Source organism: Chiroxiphia lanceolata, chromosome 5 (genome assembly GCF_009829145.1).
Source record: "Chiroxiphia lanceolata isolate bChiLan1 chromosome 5, bChiLan1.pri, whole genome shotgun sequence".
NCBI lineage: Eukaryota > Metazoa > Chordata > Aves > Passeriformes > Pipridae > Chiroxiphia > Chiroxiphia lanceolata.
This window is the reverse complement of record NC_045641.1, coordinates 12,763,271-12,776,605: the sequence shown is the minus strand read 5'-3', so window position 1 is coordinate 12,776,605 and position 13,335 is coordinate 12,763,271. Positions and strand designations below refer to the sequence as shown.

Sequence of the window (13,335 nt, the reverse complement as noted above, 5' to 3'; positions counted from 1 at the left end):
CATTCCTTTCTTCAGTATACAGACACACAGGAGTGGCTGGTTCTTGAGATTTAATCTTCTCAAATACAACTCAAAAGCTTTAAACAGGGGTGTAGTTGCTTGGTGGAAGGTTTTTTGTTCTGTTTTGGGTTTTTTATTGGTTTTCTCTTTCTTTTTTTTTTAAAAAGCTCAAATATACTGAAAGTTCTTGTTATTCACTACTCACGGCGCTAATACATGCCACTGCAGATTTTGCTATACTCTGGGAGTTGTTCAATTGGACCTGGAAGTCAAAGAAAGTTGGCTATGACACATGTTCAACTGATAGTGATTGGTCTGGAGGGGTTATGGGAAGGTAGGGAAACTTGTATCACATACCGACAGCAGCCACTGCAGGATGCTTATCACAGATGTACTTTGTGCAGATCTCTCTAATAGTCTGGGCATCAATAGCCTAAAAGGGGTGAAAGAGACACCTTTGTTACCATCCCATCTAAAACTGTGACCTTAATTCTGTATAATCCACAGGAACAGGCAACAAAACACTTCAAAGTTTTCTCAGCTGGAAACATTTTCTCACCCAGGAACAGTCCAACTTCTGTATTTTTACTTTTTGTAGCAAATAATTTTCTCAATTGCCTAATTTAAAAGTTTCAACGTGACTGCCACTTACATCAATTCTCGCCTCAAGTTCTGGAATTGGGATTCGGCGCTTATAACACAGCATTTGTCTTCCAATGTCTTCACAGATTGGTGTAGACCCTAAAATAAGGGAAAATATGCTTCAGTTACCAGCCTACAACTCCACAAAGAATAAAAAGCTCTCATAAGTCTCACCATCAAGTTGTAGCAGCATGTTTGTCTTTAGAAGATTTTTCGCTCGAGCTACTTCATTTTCTGTAACGCTTGTGCAAAGTCTTATCCTGAAAAACAGTTTAAATCCAAAGGCATTAAATAATAGTAGCCTGCAGCACACAAGATTGCCTGCGATGAAGAGGTGCACAGACACTCCTGCACCTACCAGGCACTTCTTTTCTATAGACAGAGCTGGTAGGAGAGTTTGACATGGAAACAAGGCATAGGATGCAAAGCAGCAGCATAAGAGTAGGGTTTTGGGGAACCTGCCAATATACTCAAAAGCAAGTTTTTCCCCTTAGAAGAGCTGCATTTTGTTTTATTAAATGTATATTTTGAGCCAAGTGTACTTATTATGTTGAGAATGGGTGTTGCTAGGAAAATAGGAGCCAAGCAATCAGAAGTAATTAGCTGGAAGGCAATCCATCACTTCCTGGCTCTTCTCTTGGTGAGATCTGCCACTCTGTATAAGGAACGTTTCATGAGGACAGGGGGGTGCATCAAATATCTTAACACTTGATTCTTGTCCCAGGAATTGTTTGTATCTTCTCTGGTGCTAAGCTGCAGTAAAGGGACAGCTAAATTCATGCCTTTTTTCTCCCTGAGTTATTAAGAGAGATCTCACAGAATAATGGTATATGAGAAGTGATTTATGTGATTAAAGAAACTCCATATTTTCAAGATTTCTTTCAACTTCTGTTTCAACTTCATCCACTTTAAATCAGTGCTCTTATGTAATTTATGTCTGTTTCTAATCACATCTGCAGTTCAAGCTTTACAGTTGCACCTAGGGACATACTTCAATATAGATTTAAGCCTTAGATGAATGAATATTATCTAGAATCCCAAGTTTCAAAATTCCGTATGTAACAGCCCAAAAATCCCTGCCATATGTACTTGTACAAGGAATGCTGTTATATTAACTACAGTGCTTGGTCATTCTTCCAGGGCAGAGAAAGAAAACAAAACCTAAATCTTAAGCAATTCACTCCAAGTAAGGGTGCCACAAACTGGCTGCTGGGACTCTGCATTAGATGCCAAAGTTTAGAATTTGATGCATTTGTTTTTTTCCAGATGAGCCTAAGCAGAGAAACAAAAATACTCTCTTTAAATTATTTATATATTTTTAATTTGCATTCCACCACAGAAAACAACCTTTTAAGAGAGAGAATTGTTAGCTTACCATTCTCTCTGAACAAAGTGCACCATGTCCTGAATAGTAGATGGCTCACAGACCATATAGAGTCCCCACAGCCCTGTGTCAGTATAGCAGGTGTTGAAGGACTGGAAACTGTGACACAGGTTACCATGGCAGGCAATCTGAGCAAGCTTACTGGATAAATTCTGCTGAGGCAAAAGAAGAAGATACTGTTTTATGAAGCATTTTGGAAGCTTCCTATTCATTGCCCTGATTGATTTCCTGTTTTCATTTAATGATGACAGAACATGCAGTACTATCACAGGCTCCAGCAGAAGCTGTGAGGTTAATTATCAGCTCTTCAGCACAACAGTTGCTTTCCTTGTACATAATCTCACATTTGGAAGTAACAGCCCAGATTTAAACCAAAATCATGAAACTGCTTAGGTTCAAGAAAGGGACAGTTACTGATACCCATGGGTTCTGATGACATACAGGTATAAAACATCCTACTTTCGATGAAGGCTGGCAAGATCTCAAGTCACCTCTATTTTGGTGGTTTAGAACCACTTCCTAAAATTATCCTGGGTAACAAATTCTCTCAGATGCACAACTGAACCCCCTCATCTGTCCTGGCAGTACCCAAGTCAGGGAGATCTCACCAGCCCACCAAGGTCATTCAGAGCAGGACGGTGTTTGCAGGTTCACTCACCACGCCTCCTCCAAAGGAACGATCCCAGTTACCTATCAGAGTATTGGCTACCATGAGTGGGATTGTATCTGGGTCTGACCAGCCAGCTGCTTCCACAGCTATGGCCAGGTGGGCCAGGGGCATCTTGTCATCCCGGATTCGAATCTGTGTAACAAAAGAGAGCAGCTGTAGTACAACCTGTACACAGTCAGGTATATGGGAAGTTGAATATCAGACGACAGACTTTTCCATTACAGATGGATTATAAAGCGTGCACAAACCAAAATTAAAGCACGCGAAGCTTAGTTTAACATCAGCCTTAACTAGTCTTCCCCGAGGCAGTTTCAGAGGACTTTGCCAACATACACAGAGAGGGCATTACAAGTCATTTTACAACTACCAGCAGCGAGGAAATCTGATGACTTTGCAAAATCTGAATAGAGATGGGAAGAGAACAAGGATGCCACGGTTCTCTGCCACATCCTTTAAATAAGTGGTTCTCAACAAGTGGAAATGCTCCACCAGCACAGTCAAGGGGATAAAAGGAAAGTAGCAACAAGTATAAGGGACATAATCCTCCAGGAAGTGATGAAGCATAAAAAGAGGTGGCAGTGAGGTTTGTCCAAGAAAGGACCCAAAGTACCGCTTTGGAAAGCAGCTACTCCCATCACCCTCACTGGGGGCAAGAAACCCTTTCATGTGTCAAGTCTGTGTCAGAGCAGCCCTCTCTCTTTAGCAGAGAGCAGTTGTCAGGGGATGTAAGGGCCAGCTCACAAAGCCACCCAACAGCTTACCTCACTACCTGTGAAGCTGCAAGGTGGCAGGGGTGGCAGTCCTCCTTCTGGAGCAGATGGCAAGTTACCAAAATGGCACTTCGCTAGGTCAAGCAGTTCATCATGACAGACCCCTGAAAAAAGGTATTTCACATGCTTCATGATGTTACTCTGTAAACAATTCATTTAAATTGCTGCACAGTCTAAAGACTCGACCAAGCAGTAATTCATTGGGCCCCTGCTTTAATACCTCACTTTTGCATTCTTCACACCTCTCCATTACACAGAGCGAGATCATGATTCCCATTCCTGAGTTCTCTCTAACAGCCTCCCATTAAAATCACAGCAAATCAAGCTGTTTGCTCTCAGTTTCAAGCCTTAAAGTTATTACTTTGTCTCTGCATTCCTTGCCACGCCCCTTTTCACACTGAACGCCTTTTAGGACCCTCCTTTCCTGCCCACATGGAAGAATGACTTTGGCCTCCAATTCACTTCTTGTCACCAATTTAAGGTTTCTGGAATATTACTGAGAGGAAAAGGGAACAAAAGTTCAAATGGTATGAAGGCACAAAACACACAGGGCTAACAATGAACTTCCAGGACCTACTGAACAATGAGTAATTCATTGTGTTGTTCCCAGAGACTTAGGCCATGGTTTCAAGCACAGTTTCACATGATCCAGGGTGAATATCCCATACTAACCTCCAGCAGCAGCCAGGACCATTCTGGGTCCTTTGTAATGTGTTGTTATGTACTCAACCAAGTCATTACGATTTATGGATCTAGAAACAGGAATGGAGACATCATTACTGTGTCAGTAAAGCTGACTAGAGCAAAAAGAGGTAAATGTATAAACCAACAAAATACCATAATAATTAATAAGTTCTGCCAGTGCACAGAACAGAGGCAGAAAGCTGAAATAAGGGTGACTTCCTAAAAAGGAAATAGGAACTTGATACATTTTGCCTTTTAAAGCTCTTCTAGCTTCCTGAGAAGAGTGAGAATTACAACTCAGTCAAGTGCAGACAAGGTGCACTAATGATCTCCTGTTCCTTTGAAAGCAGCACATTTGGCAGCCTCCTGGTCTTCACTGGTCTAAACAAATGCTGAAAGAGCAGTGCAAACACAGTTGTGCTGACAGTACTGTCTAACACGCGACCAACTGGAAACAGGAGCATTTCCAATTTTGCGTCAGGTGCACTTTCAACAAACAGAAGAAAAATATGGCAAAAAACAAAGACATGCAGAGGACACCTGTAGTTCACATACCCTTTGATGCCTGCATACAGGGGAACTAAGGCAATAGGGGGATTCTTCTTACTATTATATCCAGTGCACAGAACAATTTCAGCTGTAAAAATGAAAAGCAATGCTGTTCCCTACATTTTCAGATTAGTCTTTTCAATATATAAAAGTTATCCCACAATTAAAGACAGACACAAATTTGGACATACTTGATGTTTTCAGTGGGTCCTAAAATTGTCCGTCCTAGGGCTGTTTTCTGATAGGCTGTGGCATGAAGGTAATCAAAGACAACTTCCTGCAAATTGGTTTCAACTTCTTGCATCTCCCGAAGGATAACTCCTCGCTCACGCTCAATCTCTGCTTCTCCCAGGGTGCTGTTCTGAATTATGTCAGCAAGGATTTCCACAGCTAAGTGAAAATAGAGATGGAGATGGAAATGGAAAGAGTATTTTCAGACTACTAGAAAAATATGGTTCCAAAAGTGAAGCCCACCCCAGAGACCAAGTGCTAACAAGACCTGCAAGGGGACAAAAGACTTGCAGGAAGGGAGAAGTCCAAAAGGTATCTTATTTTGGGACTCTGAAGAGAAAAATGTTTTCAAATATCAGCTTCACTGCTGGCTCCTTTCCAAACCTGCATTCTCACATTCATGTGAAGTTCGAGAAAGGACTTTTCACCCAGGAAGGAAGGGACTGTAACACTGCAAAAGCATCATTCTGTGTCACCTCACTGGAAGCTGGACAAGCACCTTGTTCTTTGCTGCTTTTCTGATGAATGAGAGCAATTACCTCTTGGTAAGTCTTTTGAAAAAGCTTTGGCATAATACACAGTTTGTTCCCTGGACGTATATGCATTCAGATGAGCTCCCATGTTCTCAATCTCTAGCTCGAGGTCTAACTGAGACCTCTTTTTTGTTCCCTGAAATAGAACAATAACAAAATCAAATTAGACCCTTCAATTCACCTACCCATCATTACTGCTTCATGTCTGAAAAAGTCAAGATCAAGAGAAAGAAAAAGTCTTCTGGAAATAAAACTGGCATACTAATATCTCCAAGCTTGAAAGTCAGATATAAATATTACTACGCTCCCAAATGAAAATAAAAAACTGACAAAAGGGTGACTGTGTGTCTTCTAAGACTATTTATTTTAAGATGGTAAAAGTGAGTTAAAGTGAGTTAAAACTAGAACTGTGTAATCTGTAGCTGTGTATCAGCTACACAGAAATAGGACTTCATTTTCTAATGGAAACCAAGGTTTTAGTTGTCCGTATTTTTTTTTCTCATTTCAATTTGGAAAATTTATTTATAGAATTCTGGCAAAGTTCTTATTGTTGATCTTTAAAGATAAATAACTTAGTGTCCTAGTTAGAGCAGCCAGGACCAGTTCATCACTGTGTGGGTGTAACCCAAACTGTGTATTCTACACCCTCTGTGTCATTTCCCAGGAACTGTTAACAACAGACCATTTGCAGCAGCTGCCCAGAGCACACCTGACCCCTCAGGCTATAAGGCTGTGAGATAGGAGGATGTTGCTATCCTCACACCAATGACTCAGGTGTGATAACTGCCCTCCAGGGAGTCATTAGCACCTCCACACCCAGCCTGAGGGGTCATGTCTGCTAACAGGCCACCAAGGATTCCAAAAATATCTCATGACTCACAACCACCCACTGAGGAACTCCCCACCCTGGGGGAGGTACTGGGGATTCCCACTTGAACCTGAGTGTATATAATCTTGGGGTCTTGGGACTTCTGGGCCCACTCATGGGATCCAGAGGAGGACCAGAACCTCAACCAGACTGTGACCAGCACTCTCACCAACAGGTTTTCCTCCCCTTTTACTTTGGACTCAGGGGGGACCACGTGGGTCTCAGCACGAACATCACTCTGTTCATGCCCCAGGGTGCTGGGTTATACATCTGGGGTTTGTGGGTTAAAACCAATTGTTTGTCCATATAATTGTACTATTGTATTATTTTTCATTAAATTGTAACTCTGACTTATAATCTCTTTTGAGTTGGGTTCATTTCTCCTGCCGGTTTACCTTTAAACCAGTACACTTAGAAATTCACTGTAAACTTCTACATCAACATTCATACTCACCTTGAAAGCCATATGCTCAAGGAAGTGAGCAGTCCCATTGTTCTTCTCATTTTCATACCTGCTTCCAGCATCAATCCAAAGTCCAACCTCAACAGAGAAAAAAAAAGTCATTTTACCACCTAAAAGCTTTTCTGTTTTGCTCTGTGAGCCACACTTAGATTTTCAAGAATTATTTTTAAATGGCTTTTTCCTTAAACACATCAGATTTTCAAGAAAAGGAAAATTTCCATCTTCACAAAAAAATCTAATCACAAATCTACAAAAGCCTTAAGACCTCTGTTTCCTATCTTAAGTTTTAGGAACACTGCGTGTAAATGCAATTTAGTTCCACAAGTAAATTAACACACATGAAGAGTACAAAAAAACCTTCCTTTACAAGTTACTTACTGTGCATGTTGAGAGTCCAGAGTCTTCAGAAGCTACTTGCAAGCCATTTTCCAATGGACTCACCCTAGTTTCAGGAACATTTAAGATTACTTCTGTGGCTGCTTTGGAAGCCCTGAGCCTGCCTGTTCCAACATGCACACACTGTAAGAAAAATCAGTCATTAAGTTATATCCAAAGACACTCTTCTGAACAATGTATTCCTGAACTTTAACATTATGTTCGTGGATCTTTTCTAAAGAATGTATTTAAAGAAAAGAAAATTCAGCACTACTATTCACCACTACTTCATATCTGGGATGCAGTAACCTGAATCCAGAAAAACCCCCAAAGATTACTAAAACAGAGGAGATATATCTGCTGCCCTCCATTCTGACACAGAAGCATATTACTAACATCAGACAGCCACACTTTGTTTCCCAGCTCTGCCAGTAAGAGCCAGCAGGACCTTGAATATATCCTTTACCATCTGGAATTCCTCTGGGCACCTGCTTTCTAAAGTGAAGTGAGATACAGCCCAAGTGCCTACGTCCAGGACTGCAAATCAGTCACTCATTGGTCAGAGACTGTGAAACTGTCACCTCTGAAACAATCACCTGGCAGTTAAAGCACATTAAATCAGAGTGGGGCAGAAAAGAAGGGACAATGTAGGTTAAAAAGGTTTGTTTGTTGCACTTTTTCAACGTCAAGAAATGCAAATCTGTATCCCAAATGCAAACTTCAAGGAATCAGTTATTTCAAAGACTATTATTTTAAAGGTATCAAATAAACAAAGATTTCTTTCCCCATGTAACTACCTTAAACATGGAAGCACAAAATCCAGTTCTCACCCACTCTCCCCCTGAAATACCAATAGTGAGATCTCTCAAAACTCATATACTTCAGAATCATAGCACAATTTAAGTTTGAAGGGACCTCAGAAAGTTCCCAGTCTAACTTCCTTCCTGCTCCAATCACGATCAGCTATGGGGTCAAGACCATTTTGCTCAGGGCTCTTTGCATTTGGGTATTGAAAATCTCCCAGGATGGTGAGAAACTGCACAGCTCTGCTGTGTACACAGCCTGCTCCACTGCTTGACTGCCTCATGGGGAAAAAAGCTTTCATATACCAATTTTTCCTCTCTCATTTCAACTTATGCCCATTGTCTCTCATTCTGCCACGATGCCCTGCTGTGACAAGCCTGGTTTTGTCTTCCTGACAACCTTCTCATGGGTACCGGACAGGTCCTTCTCACAGCTCCTCCCACAGGTCCAGCTGAAGCCGTGTCTTCTGCAGGATGAACAAGTCGCAGACCCTCAGCCCCTCCTCACAGGGCATGTGTTCCAGCCCAGTTCATCTCTGCTGAACACACTCCAGTTCACTGACGTCCTCCTCACACTAAGGAGCCCAAAACCAGCTGCCACACAGAAACCTCCTGACAAGTGCAAACTAATCACTCCCTCTGATCTATCGGCTGCTCCGTTTGTGCCACCCTGCCCTGCTGCTGGACACTCCAACAGCCTCTTCCAGAGCTGCTCACCGGGCACTCAGCTCCCAGCCTGGGCTGATGCAAGGGCCTCTCACTGCCCGTCTGCATGACAGGGAAGGAAAAAACTCTGTTTGAAAAGACCCCCCTCTCCTGTTTACAGACGGAAAAACTTAGGCTTCAAACTGGGAGGATGGGGGAAGTGACAGAACGGGAAGAGCTCTAGGACCGGGGCCTCCACCGAACCACGGGAGTGAATGAGGGTTTAAACGTTCCCCTGAGCCCCCTGGGGCGGACACGGGCATGGGCACCAGCAGCAAACCCTGTGGATGCGGCCGCCGGGCTCGTCCCGCCGGGATCTGTGAGGAGCGGCCGCGCCCCCAGCTTGGCCAGGTGAGACCACAACTCCCGCCTTGCACCGCGGTCCCGCCGCGACTACAAACCCCAGCGTGCACCGCGCCCCGGCCTCCAGCCCCCCGACCACCTCAGCGCCCGCCCGAGCACCAGCGCACGGAGCCGCCGCGGCGCCCGCGCTCCCCGCGCATCCCTCCGCTCCCCGTCTCGCTGCCTCACCCGCTCCGCCGCGCCGGGAGCTCGCCCCAGGCGGGCGGCCCAAGGCAGGAGGAGCCGCCAGGCCGCAGAGCGCGCCGCAGACGTGGCCATCTTGGCGGGCGGCGGGCGGGGCTGGCGGGCGGGGGCGCGCAGGCGCGGGGCAGTTCTGCCCGCCCCCGCCGGGGGGCGCAGCGAGAGCTCCTCATTGCAACGTGACAAAGAGTTGTGAGGGGACTGGAGAATGTCCCGAGTTCGGAGGGATCTGCGAGGACCATTGAGTCCAGATCCTGGCCCTGCACAGCTCAATCCCACCCTCTGCCTGAGAGCGTTGTCCAACCGCTCCTTGAGCTCTAGCGGGCTTGGGGCTTGGTTTTCACAGGATCACAGAATATGCTGAGTTGGAAGGAACCCACAAGGAACATTTGAGTCCAGCTCCCGGTCCAGCTCCTGGTCCTGCACAGGACCATCCCCAAGAGTCATACCATGTGCCTGAGAGTGTCATCCAAACACTTCTTGAACTCTGTCAGGCTTGGTGCTGTGACCACTTCCCTGGGGAACCTGTTCCAGTGCCCAACCATCCCTTGGGTGAAGAACCTCTTTCTAATATCCAACCTAAACCTCCCCTGACACAACTTCAGGCCATTCCTTCGGGTCCTGTCACTGGTTGCCACAGAGAAGAGATCAGTGTCTGCCCCACCACTTCACCTCACAAGGAAGTTGTAACTGCAATGAGGTCTCCCCTCAGTCTCCTCCAGGCTGAACAGACCAAGTGCCCTCGGCTGCTCCTCATACAGCTTCCCCTCAAGGCCCTTCACCATCTTCATTGCCCTCCTCTGGACACTCTCTAAGAGCTTAATATCTTTCTTATATTGTAGTGCCCAAAACTGCCACAATATTCAAGGTGAGGCTGCCCCAGTGCCGAGCAGAGCAGGACAATCCTCTCCCTCACCCAGCTCGCAATGCTTTGCTTGATGCCCCCCCAGACAAGGTTGGCCCTCCTGGCTGCCAGGGCACTGCTGGCTCATATTCAACTTGCCATCGACCAGGATCCCCAGGTCCCTTTCCTCAGCACTTCATGGTCCCGCTCTCCTAACTCTGCTCCACAGCAGTGCAGTTCAGGAAAGCCATTTCCCTCCCCATAACCCTTTATGGCCAAAGCGCTGCCTCTCGGCTGCTCTGAGCTGCCATGGGCACATCACTGCCCCATGAGGCTCCTTCAGCTGCACCGGGCCCTTTGGGCAGCGCTGGCTGAGGGCGCTGCACTTCCTGTGGGACAGGCCCGCCCTGGCTGGGGAAATCCCAAGGCTGAAACTACAACCCGAAGTCTTGTTCTAAGAAGTGAGTGCAGAGTAGCAGGAAGACTTGTTATGGATAGGAAGGCTGCACCCACACCAGTGAATTCAGCACTCTGCAGAGCCCAGCTGGCAGGGAACTCCCTCAGCTCCCGACACAGGACTGTGCAAACTGCTGGGAATGGGAAGGGCTTGTGGGAATGGTACTTGACAAGAGCCAAATTTGGCCTGGGAAAAGTTCTGGCAATATGCCATTCCAAGCAATTTCATTTTGGTGACAAAGACTGTTCCTGAGCACGTTTGGAGTGTGCGGATGTAGATAAATAGGTACAGACATGCAGGAAGCACTGCTCTCGGTTTTGCTTGACTTCCTGTTTAAAATTTTTACTTTTAGTGTGGGGGATTTTTTTGGTTTTGGTTTTAGTTTTTTTGTTTGTTTTGGTTTCGCTTTGTAGGTGGGGGTTTTTTGTGTGGATTGAGTGTATATGTGTGGGGGGGTGGTTTTGGGGTTTTGGTTTTGGTTTGGTTTTTTTTCCTAGAATTAGGAGCTTTTGGTTTACCTAATGAAGTATTACCTCAAAAAGTAAGGAAAACTAGGGTGAAATTCTGTTATTTGTCCTGCAGTGTGTTAAGTAGCACAATAGAAAGAAACAAATACTACGTAAAGAAAGAACTTTGTACTGCATATGCTGGGTAGAGACTCCGTTTCTAGGTACTGTTTTCCCAACTCTGAACTTCTGTCTGCCTCAAACCATAGCACAGTACTTCTGACACCCTCTGCCTCAGTACAGGTACTACTAATCTTCCCCATCTTGCTCTGCTCCAAAAAGAGAGAGGAAGCTGGGCTCTTGGCAATCCATCAGAAGGAAGAGATTCTTAGGCCCCAGATGTAGTACTGGCTTTTCCCCAGGTCCTTCAGCACCTGCCTTCTGTGCCCCTGGGCTTTTTAACAATACAGCCAGTTTCTGAAGGAGCTCAGTGCTGTGTTGATGAGTGCCCTCAGGTGCCCTCAGGCGCTCCATCTCTTGCCCAGGGCTCTGATTCCACACTGAGTGTTGAAAATGGTGAGAACTGAGGATGCTTCTGCTCAGTGTGAGCTGTCTCCTGCAACTGCCAAGGTCCTATTACTCAGAGCTGATTCACAAGAGCTGTCAGAAGTGATGCTCCCCTTGCTCTGGAATATTATCAGTTACATGCAGGTTTTAGGTGACAAAACTACTGTGCCTCTCAAAGAACACTGAGGGTTGTTAGTGGCTCCTGAGCTGGCTCAGATACTGAAGTGTGAGAAGGCTCTTCATTGTGATTTACCTGCTCATACTCCAAAACATGAACCAATTTCAGAAAATGCCACTGTATTTTAAATATATAGCTTTTCTGGGGTATCTGGGGGGGTGGAGAGGGAGGGCAAGGTCTCATGCCCTTGGCAGTTCAGAATGAAATTGTACCAACTGCCCTAGAACATCTGTGCTGCCAGTTCACAAGCTCTGTGCTTGAACAGCAGCTTTAATCCTGCAGCCAGGCTTGCCCAGTTTCTGTCACAATCACTGTAATTGCATATGAACAGTGAAACCAAAAAGCGTGATATACTGCATACATCTAAAAATAAAAGTGAAACTGTTGTTAGCGTGTTAGTTAAGAGACCAACCTAAATGGCAAGAAATCAGATGCTGCCTAATTTGACAATGACCCCTTGATCATGTATGGAACTGTATATCTCTGTGATTGAAATCATTACTGTTAGTGTTATCTTGCTGTCTGTATTATATATATAATTTATATATATATATTTTATAATTTAGATATCTATTTTAGTATCCACATAACCTTTGGTTAGAATAATCTTGTAGCTGTAAAGCAGGCACATCCTTTCACCAGAGAATTTACATTCAAGTCAAATTAGTTTCCATGGAATAGAAAATCTAACCTTACATGAAAATAGCTACTTCTCTTTTTTTAGTTTAGTTTCTCCTGTTTAGATTATGCATATTCAAAAGATCCATCCAGTTCCAGCATTTTTTAAATTTCAGATAGAGCTCTGTCAAGTTGTAAAAGAAAAAAAGCAAAGCACCAAACTGTGCAATTGAAAATTAAAATTAAGCTTCTCTTCCATTTTACAGCTAGATCTAACTGATCTCATTATGCTGGGATTTATCTCAAAGATGTTTTACCAGACTTCACTAAGCCATTAGCCACCCTCCATCCCAGAAATTTGAATCCTTGCTAGACATAGAATTACAGCTTAAGATAAACTGATTATCCTCATAATATGTCTCCTACTTAACAAAATAGCAGTGTCTCATATGTAAATGCAATCTAAAATTTAGCATCCAGGAAAGGTCATTATAGAGAGACGCAACTTTAAATTAAGAAATCTTATTAACCATCTAAAATGCAATAAAATAAAACAAATACTGGTCTTCTAATAATAGAAGCTGAATATGGAAACACTCACCACTAAACTTTTACAGAATAGTACTTTTAAAATGGTTTTAACAATCTGTTTTTTAAAATGAGTTTTAGAAATGGACTATTATAACAAGGAATGCTCACAATATCCCTCTGGTTTAGGTAAACAATATTATCTGCAGCTCCCAGATGGAGAAAATGAGACCTTTTTTCATAGTTATGTGTCCAGTCTCAAGCAACAATGGAGTAGAAGGGCCAGGATTAGCAGAGGGAAGTTCTATATTATGTCCTTGTCATCACCATGATACATAAATAGTTGCCTGCCAAGTTCAAGATTCCACAGAGCCTTGTGAAATGGGTGGATGATATAGGTGAGAGCCTCAGGATAAAAATCTGATTCCTTCAAATCCAGTTTCCAGATTTCACCCTAAGTATGGGGAGCTTTGTATT

General features: G+C 44.1%; 1 protein-coding gene across 3 annotated transcripts; it reads right to left on the bottom strand.

Moving 5' to 3' along the window:
• Positions 1-33: 33 nt before the first annotated feature.
• On the bottom strand, positions 34-9,316 carry PMPCB (peptidase, mitochondrial processing subunit beta). Of its 3 annotated transcripts, none has more exons than XM_032687625.1 (13): positions 9,209-9,316; positions 7,173-7,313; positions 6,786-6,872; positions 5,470-5,599; positions 4,891-5,089; positions 4,139-4,218; positions 3,458-3,570; positions 2,685-2,828; positions 2,018-2,181; positions 817-902; positions 653-741; positions 358-433; positions 34-262 (listed from the first exon to the last, which is right to left on the bottom strand). In XM_032687625.1, exons 1-13 carry the CDS (start codon positions 9,296-9,298, stop codon positions 210-212), a joined length of 1,452 nt encoding a protein of 483 aa, XP_032543516.1. In that variant the 5' UTR covers positions 9,299-9,316; the 3' UTR covers positions 34-209. The 3 variants fall into 3 exon arrangements, with proteins under 3 accessions (XP_032543516.1, XP_032543517.1, XP_032543518.1); XM_032687626.1 differs by having other exon boundaries at positions 2,018-2,178; XM_032687627.1 differs by lacking the exon at positions 9,209-9,316 and adding an exon at positions 8,279-8,311.
• Between the last annotated feature and the right edge of the window lie 4,019 nt (positions 9,317-13,335).

Excerpts from the sequence above, each read along its gene's own strand:
- PMPCB (XM_032687625.1), bottom strand. The coding sequence starts at position 9,298 with ATGGCCACGTCTGCGGCGCGCTCTGCGGCCTGGCGGCTCCTCCTGCCT. Across the intron at positions 5,600-6,785 it reads TTGAGCATATGGCTTTCAAG|GGAACAAAAAAGAGGTCTCA; the intron begins GTGAGTATGAAT and ends GTTCTATTTCAG. Across the intron at positions 263-357 it reads TCCTGCAGTGGCTGCTGTCG|GTCCAATTGAACAACTCCCA; the intron begins GTATGTGATACA and ends TTTGACTTCCAG.